General features: G+C 38.6%; 1 protein-coding gene across 1 annotated transcript in view; it reads left to right on the top strand.

Moving 5' to 3' along the window:
- The window catches only part of LOC122639043 (probable alpha-galactosidase B), a 48801-nt gene that overhangs the window by 23228 nt on the left and 11815 nt on the right, over window positions 1–13758 (top strand). Inside the window, exons 2-3 of the mRNA XM_043831882.1 lie at window positions 3607–3760; window positions 3869–4126. Of these exons, the coding sequence (XP_043687817.1) occupies window positions 3607–3760; window positions 3869–4126 (412 nt within the window). The remainder of the gene's footprint in view (window positions 1–3606; window positions 3761–3868; window positions 4127–13758) is intronic.

The following is a 13758-nucleotide window of genomic DNA, read 5'->3' as shown; positions in this document are numbered from 1 at the left end:
TAACTTTTGTAGTTTTCCGATGTGGGACTAAAGCATTTTTCCCAAAATAACAAATTATTTATTTAATCTCTCATTTATTACAATCTATCTAACAAGGAGTACTAACCAACTTTGGAGATTGAATAAATGTTTTCAAAATAGAAAGTAGTGGATGTAAAACAAATTTAAAGCCTACTTATCTTGTAATTCCTGTTCTTATCTAGTTCACCCAAGAAATTGTCCTATATACAAATGGGTAAAGCCAATATCTGTACTGAATAGTTTTGATTTGGGCCAGATATGAGTCTGATTTCAACTCCTACTAGGCCCAAACTCAGTCCAACTAAATATTGCTGCACATCAGGTAAATAAGCCGCCCGTGTATTATTCATACCCCTCGGATGAGCTAATTAGTTACAAAGGGCGTACCCAGTGCATGAAGCTCCCACCATTGCAGGGTTTGGGGAGGATCATAATGTATGTAGTCTTACCCTTGTTTTGGCAGAGACACTGTTTCCAGAGGATGAGCTAATCACAACTTTTTAATTGATCATAACGGAGTGAGCTGCTCCTCAATACATGACTGGCCCACCCCTTAAAAACAGGCAGAGAAAGTTGCGCACCGCTTCCCTCCTATTTTCCCCAATCATGGTTTAAAACAGATTTTTGGGGCAATTTTGAAAGTTTGTTTTTATTTTATTCTTGCATTGGCATGACTACTAATCAATTTTGGGGATTGAGTAAATCTTTTCAAAATAGAAAGTTGTGGTTGTAAAACAAATTTGAAGCCTACTTATCTTGAAATTCCCGTTCTTATCTAATACACCTAAGAAATTGTCTCATATGTAAATGGGTAAAGCCAATATCTGTATTGAATAGATTTGATTTCTGCCAGATATGGGTCTGAGTTCAACTCATACTGGACCCAAACTCAGTCCAACTAAATATTGTTGCACATCTGGTAAATAAGCCGCCCATGTACTATTCTTACCCCTCGGATGAGCTAATCACTAAGGGCGTACCCAGTGCACGTGGCTCCCGCCACTGTAGGGTTTGGGGAGGGTCATAATAGACGTAGTCTTACCCTTGCTTTTGCAGAGACGCTGTTTCCAGAGGATGAGCTAATCACAACCTTTTAATTGATCATAACAGAGTGAGAGTGAGCTGCTCCTCAATACATGACTGGCCCACCCCTTAAAAGGCAATGATTACATCACCTGGTTCAACCAATTCAAATAAAAGAATACCTTTTGTTCATGGAATTGGTCCGGCAACCTTTTGGGATTGGTGTGTGGTTTGTGTGATTACTCTTTCATTAGAAAAAGTTGTGCTGTTTGCGCTGGGTATGTGAGTTTAGTCCCACATCGGGTGTGTATTGTGTATATCCATCATTCCGCAGTCCTAAAAGTTGATTAACCATTTGGGATTGATGTGTGGTTTGTGTGATTACACTTTCATCAGAGAAAAAAAAGGAATTGGTCCGGATTGGTCCGGCAAGTCACCCATGGGTGTCGTTATGATTATCCAAATTTTACTCACATAGAAAATATGTGTCTTAGATGGCAAATTTCAATTGGTTGACGATGTCGCTACATTATCTTCAGATGAGATGTGATAGGATAATATTTTTTTCTCAATTAAGTATGTATCTTTTAATTAGCCATTTTAACTATGTTTTGATTTACTTTTTAAAAGAGATTAATTTGGGGATATTTTGTTCCCTAGTCAAGTCAAGACAGGTAATAATAGGAAAATCACAACCGCCTACCAAAAATTGGTTAAAAGTTATTGATGGCAATAGTGAGGCGATTTATTTTGCCTTCTCAGCCTTATCCATCCATAATTTCTTACCAAAAAATGGTAAAAAGTAATTAATGACATTATGACAAGAGCAATTGAGAAACAATTGAAGCTATATATTTTGCCTTCTCACCCTCACCCTCACCCTCATCATTGTCTTTGTCTGAGGAGCTGATCCACTAATATAACCATGAGATTCTTCATTTTCAGTTCCCTCTTATTATTTGGTCTACTTTTTCCAAGGTATACCATCTTTCTTATCCACTTTTTTTCTTTTTTTATCTTGTTAGATGCAATCCATTCTATTATTCTCTTCTCTCTTGTTTTCAGTTTGGTTGTCTTTCTACATGATTCGTTATGAACTTGATAGCTCAAAAAAAAAAACAGTTTCATGAAATTATTGGGAAGAAGAACGCTGCCCGGTCAAAGCGAGGGCCATCGACCCGGGGGATTTTTTAACTTGTAGGAATGGGACGGTCATTTCAAGGGAGGGGGTTGGTGGTGCTGTGTCTAGAGACTACATGCAACCAGGCAGTGTTCTTTTTCCTGAAATTATTTAATTTTTCTAAACTCTAATATAGTTTTTTATTTTTTTTTTTGATAAAGAATTCTAATGTAACTTCAAAAGGAGTTTAAGTGATGCACTGGTTTTTTTTTTCAGAGAATCAATGGGTTCTCTTGTAAAAAACCAAGCTATTCCTGATTGTTTATTGGTCTGGTTATTTTTTATTCTACTTAGTTCCATACAATTTAGGAGGGAGACTCTCATTTCATAAAATTATAAAGAGAAAGAAATACCCATATTAGAATTGGGACTGGGTTTTCCTTCAGCCATGGTCCATTCACCGGGGCATTTCATATGCACACGGATTATCAGGAGGATTTTGGGAAATATACTAAAATCTTATTGGGGTTTATGAACCCGAAGATAGTGCAGTAAACCTTCCCGTATGGTGGAGGAAAACTTTCTCCTCGGAATTTTGTACAAAAATAACCCATTCTTTTACTTTTCTTTCTTTTTTTTTTTTTTTTCTAATGAGGGTATCCAGGCCTTCGGCCTGACTATTCCCCCTGATCCATGCGAGCCCCACAGTCACAGAACCGGATCATTCAAGGATTTAAATGGAAAGCCAATTAAATCCAAGGTGAGTGGATCCAAGCAAGTAAGAGGAGTCGAACACAAATCCCCTGTCAATTTAGATCAATGCCCATGCCAACTACGCTACCCCCTTGGGGTTACAAAGATAACCCATTCATGAATTTAGAATTATGTAAAATAATTTCCTAATAAGGATAGCATATATGGAAAAGATTTCCTAGTATCCAAATATCATATTCTATTATTCAGACTTAAAAAAGGTCATGTTCTGTTGTACAACTCTATTAAGAAGCCATTCCTGATATCATATTAAACACTAATCTCCTCATTGGTTAGATGTCACTGGTTGGATAAGAGTTTATAATGACAATTCTTGGATAAAATTTTAAATTTCCCTACTACTTCCATCTCAATATAACTTATGGGAAGCAGTTTTCTGTACGGGAGTGTGGCCTACGCCAGCACTCCCATGTGTCTATCTCTCTCCTCCTTAAAACAAGGGGGCAGAGGTGTCTTTTCACATGGGGAGGAGAGAGATAGACTCATGGGAGTATTGGCGTATGCCATACTTTCGGACAGAGAACTTTTTCCCATTTCTTATTAACTATCTGGTTTGGTGGCCGAATTGGGATTGAATTACTGTTTTTGTTCTTTGGTTCTGTGTTCATTGTGTTGAATGGTTTCCTAGAGAATATGGTAAAGAGTAAAGTCTATCAACTTCATTACAGGAAACCATCTGAAGCTTTGCCTGCTTTACGAGATGCTTACACCCCTCCAAGAGGCTGGAACTCATATGACTCCTTTTCTTGGATCATTTCAGAAGAAGAGTTCCTAGCAAATGCAAAAGTCATTGCTAACAGTCTACTTGCTCATGGATATAAGGTTGGAGAAACTTCAAATTAATTACATCTACACATGATAAAGTAATTGTTGAAGACATTGAAAACCTTTTTTTTCTTCTTCTTCTTCTTCTCTGTCCATGTTTTGTAGTATGTTGTGGTTGATTTCCTCTGGTATAGAAGGAATGTGAATGGTTCTTCAGTTTCATCACCTGGATATGATGTGATAGATGAATGGGGGAGGGTAATCCCTGATCCAGACAGATGGCCTTCTTCTAAAGGTGGTAAAGGGTTTTCTGAAGTAGCCAAGCAAGTTCATGCCATGGGTTTAAAGTTTGGGATTCATGTCATGAGGGGAATAAGTACACAGGCAGTCAATGCAAACACACCAATCTTGGACATCACAAAGGTTTTGTTCTTCCTTACTACCATAAAATTCCAATGTCTTTCTTCTTTTCTTTTGGTATTAAATGATGTCATACTCAAATAAAATTGAAGTAAACAATTCTCTCACCAATTGCCTGATGTAGATAAGTAGTTATAAGAGAAAACCTGTTGCACAGAGCCTGGAAAGTAAACTGTTGAATCATCACTAACTGTTTGGACCTTCACTTGCTTGTTTCCTGTTAGGGAGGTCCTTATGAGGAGTCTGGTAAACAATTCAAGGCTCGTGATATAGGACGTGGAGACAGGGCTTGTTCTTGGATGTCACAGTGTTTCATGCTTGTAGATACAAATTCAGGAGCTGGAAAAGCCTTTTTGAGGTCACTGTATCACCAATATGCTGAATGGGGCGTGGATTTCGGTAATTTGATGCGACCAATTGATATTTCTTTGATTTTTCTTTGTGTTCATAGTCATGATCAGTGTCCATGGAAATCTTTGAAGGGCTATAACATTACGTGTCCCCTGCTTTATAACCAAAAATTTCTGCACTTATTGAGTAGATAAAAATTATTTACAACTGATGGGTGACTAATATTGATTGTTATTTATATCTTCACAGTAAAGCATGATTGCATTTTTGGTGATGACTTGGATGTAGATGAGATAAGAACTGTGTCAGAGGTGAATTGTAACAATCTTATTTGATTGCAGTTGTTAGTTATCTACCAGTTTAGATTATTCTCATTTTAAGGAGATTGAATGAGTCTACATATGAATTACAGATATTGAGGGAGCTTGACCGCCCCATCGTGTATTCCATCTCTCCAGGAACCCATGCGACGCCTGCCATGGCCAAGAATGTAAATAGTTTTGTGAACATGTATAGGATAACAGGAGATGATTGGGATAAATGGCAAGATGTAGAAACCCATTTTGATGTGGCAAGGTAAATTGTGTTCTTCAAAGATAACTTATTGATCACTAGTAGAGTTTTTGGTCCATGTTAGTTGTGTGCAATGTGTGGTTTATAATGCACATATGAACTTCTGTAACAGGGACTTTGCTAATGCTGCCTTGCTAGGAGCCAGGGGTTTACAGGGGAAGTCATGGCCTGACTTAGATATGCTACCACTGGCGTGGCTTACTGATCCAGGTGAGTGACTTGTGTAAAGAAAGCTTAGGCTTATAACTTCTGAGATAAAGCAGTCACAATTAGCGAAAGCCAAACAAAAAGAGAAGTGGAATCAATTTTCTTTTCACTATGAGAAGATCAGAGATTGGCCACCCAAACAGCTCATGTTTCAGGCCAAAACCATAGCACTGAACTCTTTTACCTCCTCCATCTCCCTTACTTTCTCAATTCTGTAAAAACAAACCTTTTGAGACTAGTCTGATATGACTTATATTAATATTGTTTCCACTCCATAATAATTGGATTTGAACACCATCCAATGGATAGGATAAAAGATTACCTTTCGACAATTTTTGTTGAATACGGCTCTGCTGAATCAGATGAACCTTCTTTCCCTGTGAACAAGCTGAGAAGAACATATAACCATAAAGTGAAAACAAAGGATACAATCAAATTGAATCATAAGGAAAACTCTTTCCTCACTTTTTTGTTTTCAGAAACGAAGTTCTGGCCAAGGTCTGCTTTGCTATATGTGCATATCTATGTACAAGACTAGAGAATAATGATCCATGACCATAGAACAAAATTATTACAGCCTGCCTGGTTATATTCTCTTGAAATGAAATTGTGGAACTATCTTTTTTCTACCTCTTCCCTTTTCTTTCTCATTTTCTAATTTGCCTCCAAAAGAACTCACTTAGTATTCAGCTAAAATTCAATGAATTTGGATATTTCTTTTACATTAGATGTCAAAGAAGGTCCACATAGACTATCTAATCTCAGTCCAGATGAGCAAAGAACTCAGGTATGTGGGAGCGATCTGTAATGACTTTATTTCATGACATCCTTCCAAGTCATGAGTGTAGCAGAGTTCAATTTTTCTTAGGGAGAGGTGACTAATTTTTCTTGGGTACAGGTGACTCTATGGTCTATAGCCAAATCTCCTCTCATGTTTGGGGGTGACGCAAGGCAAATTGATATGAACACATACAATCTCATCACAAATCCTGTATTATTGGAAATAAATTCTTTTAGCAAAAACAACATGGAGGTACACTATCCACCTTTTGATCATATGAGTCCTTTAAAAAATTAGTAGGAAATGGCACAATGGAATAATTATATGTTGTAATTTCAGTTTCCTTTCATCTTTGGCACAAAAGTTCAAAGTGACAAAGGGTTTCTCACCATTCAATCTACAAGTCTGAAGAATGAAACAGTATTGGATACAGCTAAAGATGCTATACTTTCAGGTGTTTATTTTTTTCCCCTGCATGTATAATAACAAGTGTGTGGCTAATATTCTCAAAATAAATAATTGATTTTCTTTGCAGATTATGTTGCAACCAACATTGCTCGATCTTGGATTGCAGTAGGAAGAAAAGGTTTGATTATTTTAAAAAATTTCTGTTTATTTTCTCAGGAAATATAGAGATAATGGAAGAGAAAGAAAATCAGATATGTTTTTCAACTGGTGTTTGGCTGTGCTAAGGAAGTAAAATTAATTGGTGGGAACTATTTAATTATCCAACTCAAAAGCTTAGGATAATAGATGGAGAGGCCCAATTGGTATATGAAAGCATCTAAAGTCCTAGAGTTCTTTAATATAGGATTTGCCAACATAGATTGACCCTCTTTTGGGTGGAGAGTCACAATTAGTATATGAAAGTACTTAAGGTCCTAGAGTTTTTTAGTGTGGGATTATTTCTAACTCCCCTTTCACATGTTGTCCTTCTTTTGGGTGATAGTACAAATGGCTAGTGTGACTGTACAAGAATTTATCATAAACATAACAACAGTGGTGGCTCTGATACCATGTATTATCCAACCCAAAGCTTAAGTTATTAGGCGGAGAGGCCCAATTGGTATATAAGGCATCTATGGTCATAGATTTCTCTAGTGTGGAAATATTCGCAAGAGGACTTACTCACTTCTTGAGGTTTGTTAATAAGAATCTCAAAAAGCCTCTGTTGGGGTGGGGGAAAGGAGAACGGCAGAAAATGCTAAAGCCAGGGTACAAATTCTTTCAACAACCAAACACTTAATTGGAATGGCTACTATAGTGGGGAAAAGAAGATTGTACTTCTCCATACTTCCACACACTCTGTTACATTCAACCAACCACTAAACACATCAAAAAGGTTGTTACTGTTTCTATTTTTCATATTGAAACTAGATGGACTTATGATTTCCGTTCTTATGGTTAATGTCTTGATTTTGTAGGAGAGATATATCTTTCCTTCTTCAACCTAAGCCCTGACAGAATGGTAATATTTACAAATATAGCGGAGTTTCGTAAGAGGCTTCCTGGTAGAGACTGGAGCAACGCTTCATGCAGAATTAAGGAAGTATTTAATGGGAAAGATTATGGTTTAGTCAAAACAATATCACAAGTGGTTGAGACCCATTCTTGTGCTTTATTTGTATTGAACTGTTATTAAATTGAGTTTAGTTTAACCAACTTTTAATAATATATTAGTCATTTTTATCTTTTCCCTTGCATATGACTGAATCTTTGTTAAAAGCTCTCAACCAAAACAAAAATAGAATCGATTTAGCTTACGAACTATGGATCAACAGTGCAACCATCCAAGCAATCTAACTATGTGGTTTGTATGGTATGGTGAACCATGTCAAGATATTCTAGAGTGGTGAAGAATGTTGTCATTAGTGTATCTTCATCTATATGTCTGAGAGTCTGGCTCTTCTGCATGTACAACTAGTACTCAACACCTATCCCTTTTACTTCTTCCTCTTCATACTCAAAATGGTAGTTTGTGGGATAGATGTCGAGCACAAACCTTACGTGCAGCGTAGCCACCATGCTCTTTGCCTAATACACTTTTAATAATATATTAGTCATGTCTATCTTTCCCCTTTCATTACCTTTGTACATTGTACTACTCATTTTTTATGACGGAATAGAAAGAGAAAATTATGCCTTTTGTTTTCTGTTCTTGTTTTTTTGTCTTTGAATGATCATGTGAAGTTGTTATTGTCTACAAATGAATCTCACGTTTGGACTTCAGAGAGTTGGAGATCTTGCAAAAGAAAGTTTTCATGATGCAGTCACACGAAATTAGGGGCTTGAGATTATTTAGAAATCTAGAACTACTAAGAATGATGCATCTCAGTACATGGATTACTAGGTTGATGCATACCAATATAACTGAATTCAACTTGGCTCATACTAAGCTTTTGCTCAACTAAATGTGGGTAGCTACAAGTATCTTTTTTACCATTCTGGACAATTTAAGTGTGAACAATGTGGATATCATTTGAAAATGAGTAGTTCAGATAGAATAGAGCTTTCGATTGATCCGGGTACTTGGGATCCTATGGATGAAGACATGGTCTCTATGGACCTCATTGAATTTCATTCAGAGGGGGAACCTTATAAAGAGCGTATCGATTCTTATCAACGAAAGACGGGGATAACTGAGGCTGTTCAATCAAGCATAGGTCAACTAAATGGTATTCCCATAGCAATTAGGGTTATGGATTTTCAGTTCGTAGGAGGTAGTATGGGGTCCGTAGTAGGCAAGAAAATCACCCGTTTGATCGAGTGTGCTACTAATAGACCTCTACCTCTTATTATATAGTGTGTGCTTCCGGAGGAGCACGCATGCAAAAAGGAAGTTTGAGCTTGATGCAAATGGCTAAAATATCTTATGCTTTATATTATCAATTTTGAACTTCGCCGAGCCCACTAGCATCCCTTTCCACTGTGCATTTATCGAACAAAGCAGACAACTATAGGATCGAATTCGCTTTTTGTGGTGTACTGGTCATCCCATACCTTTTGCCTATCTCATCTGTGTGGAACCATATAGTTTTTTCCCCCCTTGATATGATTAATAGCCATATTATGACATATGAGAGGGTATATAATTGAAGGGCAATAGATCGCTGCCTAATCGTATAGCCCTGCACCAGCATGGGGTCCAATAAGAACACACAGTGGCGTCAACAAGGATGAGACATTGATTTTAAGGGGCTAGGGGTAATTTATGCATGATCCTGTGTCTGAGCATAGGACCCACTCGATGAAGCAGCGTTCTTTTTTCCATAATTGAATTAGCCTCCACTCAATGAAGCAACGTTCTTTTTCCCATAATTGAATTAGTCTCGAAAATAAATGTGTGTGCAATCTATCTATACTATGCTCTTACTATTGTATCTATTATTCTATTTAATGAATTAATGAATGCAATCTTTTCACGTGTGAGTATCAAAGAGCCTTCCTATAGGATCCATCCAAAGGCCTTTTGCTATACTAAAATCACAAATATGTTGCCTAATTAAATATGCAAAGGAAAATTTTCCTACATCCACTAGATAAATATGAAAATTATAAGATACGTGGGTTTTAAATTTGTTTTACATCCACCACTTTCTATTTTAAAAAAATATTTACTTAATCCCCAAAGATGGTCAGTACTCATGCCACGCAAGAATAAAATAAAGACGCTTCCAAAATTGGCCCAACCTCATTTAACTATTTTAAAAATCGTGATATCCAATCAAGGTGCACCTTAATTGTAGGCTCTTATTACCCTTCAAAAAAGAAAACAAAGCTATAGCGTCGACTCCAAAGGGAAGCTGTTATACCCGTACCCCGGGATATAATTAAATATTATTTCTTCTCGTGACGTGTAGATACCGCTGCCATGTATGCTGGTGACCTGTTCTCCATGATGGTCAAACCTAGCTACAAAATCGTTGACCACAGTACGGGTTTGCCTGTGGAGGAAAGATTCCTCAACCGCCAGTGGGGAAAGTTCATTGACGGCGACTTCGTTAACTATCCTCCAAGTACCAGCCCGAGAAGCGAGGAGTTTAGGAGAGAGCATCCTGGACCGTCACCTCAGTTGGATAATTCGTTCAGTGATGACCTTGGCATTGCCGTGGCGAAGCTATTCGGGGTCATGGGTGATAAACCATGACAGGGGAAAAGTAAGTTCTAGCCTCAAGTCTTATTATTTATTCTTCCCCTGGTGACCTCGAAGTGCGGGTCCAGGCCTGAACCGCCCGAGCTAATTCATGAGAGAAGGGAATATTTTAAGTTCGGGTCCCACTTACCTTTGGGAAGTACATTGGGGACTTATACCCATCTCATATGAACCCATCTAAAAAATGGGTTTTTCCCTAATTAAAGTTGTGGGCAGGCCCATTTAACTTAAGAAGCCATTTAACTAGTATGGCCCATTTCACTAAGGGCCCATTTAACCTATTGACCCAATGATGGGTTATTCCATTCACTTACCCACATAGAACTAATGGGTCGACCCATTAAGCCTCATGACCCATTTGACTAGAGGTACCCAAATACCCATTTATTATAAATAAGTCCAAGAGGGAGAAAGAGAACATTTACTTCTCCTTCATCATTCTCATCTACCCTAAATCGTGGAGGAGAGAAAGAGGAGAGAAAGAGGAGGAGGAAGGTGGAGAAGCTTGGTGGAAGGTGGAGACCCCATCTCTTGGAGCCATAAATCGTGGAGCTCTCTCATCTTGGGGGTAGGTAAGCTATTGAAGCTTCTTCCTTCTTCTATTTCGGATTTTAAAAGGGGTTGGGTAATGGGAGAGATTGACCTAGAGCCCTCTTGGAACCTAAGAAGTCAATGGAGCCTTAAAGCCTAAGCTATGGTGGAGTTATTTCACTCCATTATGAGCTCTAATGTAAGGGTTCTCATTTCCATTTGAGAGATTTAAGGTTGGACCCTATTATGCTTTAGGTTACGTTCTTCTCGGTTCCTTCGCTTGAACCTATTGTGATTGAATGGACCTAGAGAGGTCTTAGGACCCTAATGAGCTTAGGATGGAGTTTCCTAGATGTTCTTATGCTTTAAAACCACTTGAAAATGGAGCCCTTGGAGGGGGATCCTTCGGATTTTGGACCTGCAGGTGTGAGGATTTACATGTGGTTTCGGACTGCAAGAAACCACCACGAGAAGGCCCCCCTCGGATTTAGGCGGTTTCATCTTTGAGAAACTCTGCAGACTTATGGGCTGTTTTCTATTTACATGGGTTGCGATTGGGCAGAAACCACATCGCAACCGACCTTGATCGAAATCGTCCGAACCCCTGGTTTCCTAGGATTTACATGTGGTTGCGAATTTGGGCATGAAACCACTCCTGCAACCACTCTATTTCGAAACCTTATACTTAAGTGATTATGGGAGACCTTTTGGGGATCCTTTCCCTTCGTTCATTTAACCTTATTTTACTCTTTGTTTAGGTTAATATATCCATCTTGTGGCTTATTGCTTGATCGAGGCGACAACTTATAATCTTGGTGCTTGGCATATACATTGTGAGTGGGTTTGGTTGTTTGGGCTTGATATTATTATTGCATTATATATTTTGTAATCATTATAATTATTAAGCATGTTTGCGCATATTGCATACTTTTATATATGATTATTATAATATTGATGGGAGATGTTGTACTTTGATGGGTCTCGGTGCCGGTGGGTACCGGTGCCGGAACCCCGAATACTATATACATTTATGAAGAAATTATGTTGAATGTCATGTTGAATCGTATGCGCCGTGATGTCTTGTAACCGGGCACTAAACCAGGATGAAAAGTTGATGCGCCCGGATTACCTCTCGGGACGATAGGACTTGCATGTAGTATATTTGTGGCTAGGATTTCACACCCTTATGCTGCGACCCTTACCAACAGGGGTTTAGGTGTTGGGTAATCAGTACACCGGATTCTGTGGAGGTGGGAGAGGCCAGTCATGGTAGTATTGGTTATCAGGGGTCTGCCACTGAGTGGTCTTGGTGGCTTCGATCGGTGTAGGTCCCACGTGACAATTGAGGTTTCATTGTGGCGATAAGTTAAGTGACCCACAGTGTCTCCGGAGTTATCACAGTAGCATACGCCATTGACTTAGTTGTTTGTTAGGTGGAAAAATGGACTTAACATGTGCATGCATCATTGGACTATGTGAATTGCGTGTTTGTGCATCCCCATCCCCTCACTGGCTCAGTGGAGCTAACCCCCTCGTGCGCACACTTTTTAGATTATGATGCAGATGACGGATATCTCGCGGGACTTGGAGTTCAGCCCTCGGGATACGATGAGATTGGTGAGGAGGAGCCGGAGGCCGTGTTTGAGGAACATGGCGACGGGTGTCCTTGCGATGATTGTGCCTACCGGCCGTGAGGATATTTGGGACTTGGTCCCTTTTTGATTTACTTTTGGGGCTTAGGCCTGTGTTGAAATATTTACTGTTATACCCTTTTGATAGTTATTAGATGGTCATTGGAAATATAACTAACTACTGTAATTATCATCTAGCCTTTGAACATCTTGTAACTATTCGATTTATACGCTTCCGCAATACTACTGATCTTTGGAATGAAATATTCTTTTTTTCCGCATTCTAATATTAAATTGTGTTAATATTGGTTATGACTGTGCGTTGGGACACTGTGTCAGTGATCCGGGCGGTTTAGTAGGATGACACGCGTCGTCCTAGTCACCCTTTATATGATATTATATTCCTTGTCTGGAATAGGGGCGTGACAGAAGCACACCTTAATTGTTGGAATAGAAAAACAATAGAAAAGTATTTAAAAAAATAAAGAGGATGGTTCACCCACCATTCATAGGGTTCACAAATCTCTCCTAGGGTTTTAGTATGTTCCAAAATACCCTTTCGATACCTATTCTCGTCCTCTTCCGCCCCACGGTGAATGGGATCATCATGGATGGAAGAAAACTTGGTCAAAAAAAAAAAAAAACAGGTAAAGAAAGTGGCACACCCCTTCCCTCCTAGTTTCTCCAATCGTGGTTTCAGATTTTTGGGGCAATTTTGGAAGTTTGTTTTTATTTTATTCTTGCATGGCTGGCATGAGTACTAATCAACTTTGGGGATTGAGTAAATCTTTTCAAAATAGAAAATAGTGATTGTAAAACAAATTTGAATCCTACTTATCTTGTAATTCCTGTTCTTATCTAGTACACCTAAGAAATTGTCCCATAGGCAAATGGGTAAAGCCAATATCTGTACTGAATATAGTTTTGATTTGGGCCAGATATGGGTCTAATTTCAACTCATGCTGGGCCCAAACTCAGTCGCCCATGTACTATTCATACCCCTCGGATGAACTAATCACAAAGGGCGTACCTAGTCCATCAGGCTCCAGCCACTGCAGTGTTTGGGGAGGTTCATACTATACGTAGTCTTACCCTTGCTTTTGCAGAGATGTTGTTTCCAGATGATGAGCTAATCACAACCTTTTAATTGATCATAACAGAGTGAGCTGCTCCTGAATACATGACTGGCCCACCCCTTAAAAGGCAATGTTTACATCACCCGTAAAGTTGCTAAATTGTTCAACCAAATCAAATAGAAGAATACCTTTTGTTCACGGAATTGGTCCGGCAACCTTTTGGGATTGGTGTGTGGTTTGTGTGATTACACTTTCATCAGAAAAAACTATGTTGTTTACGCTGGGTATGTGGGTTTAGTCCCACATTGGATGTGTGTTGTGTATATCTGCCA

Source organism: Telopea speciosissima, chromosome 9 (assembly GCF_018873765.1).
Source record: "Telopea speciosissima isolate NSW1024214 ecotype Mountain lineage chromosome 9, Tspe_v1, whole genome shotgun sequence".
Lineage (NCBI taxonomy): Eukaryota > Viridiplantae > Streptophyta > Magnoliopsida > Proteales > Proteaceae > Telopea > Telopea speciosissima.
Note: the sequence above shows the minus strand (reverse complement) of the source record. Positions and strands in the feature narration are given on the sequence as shown.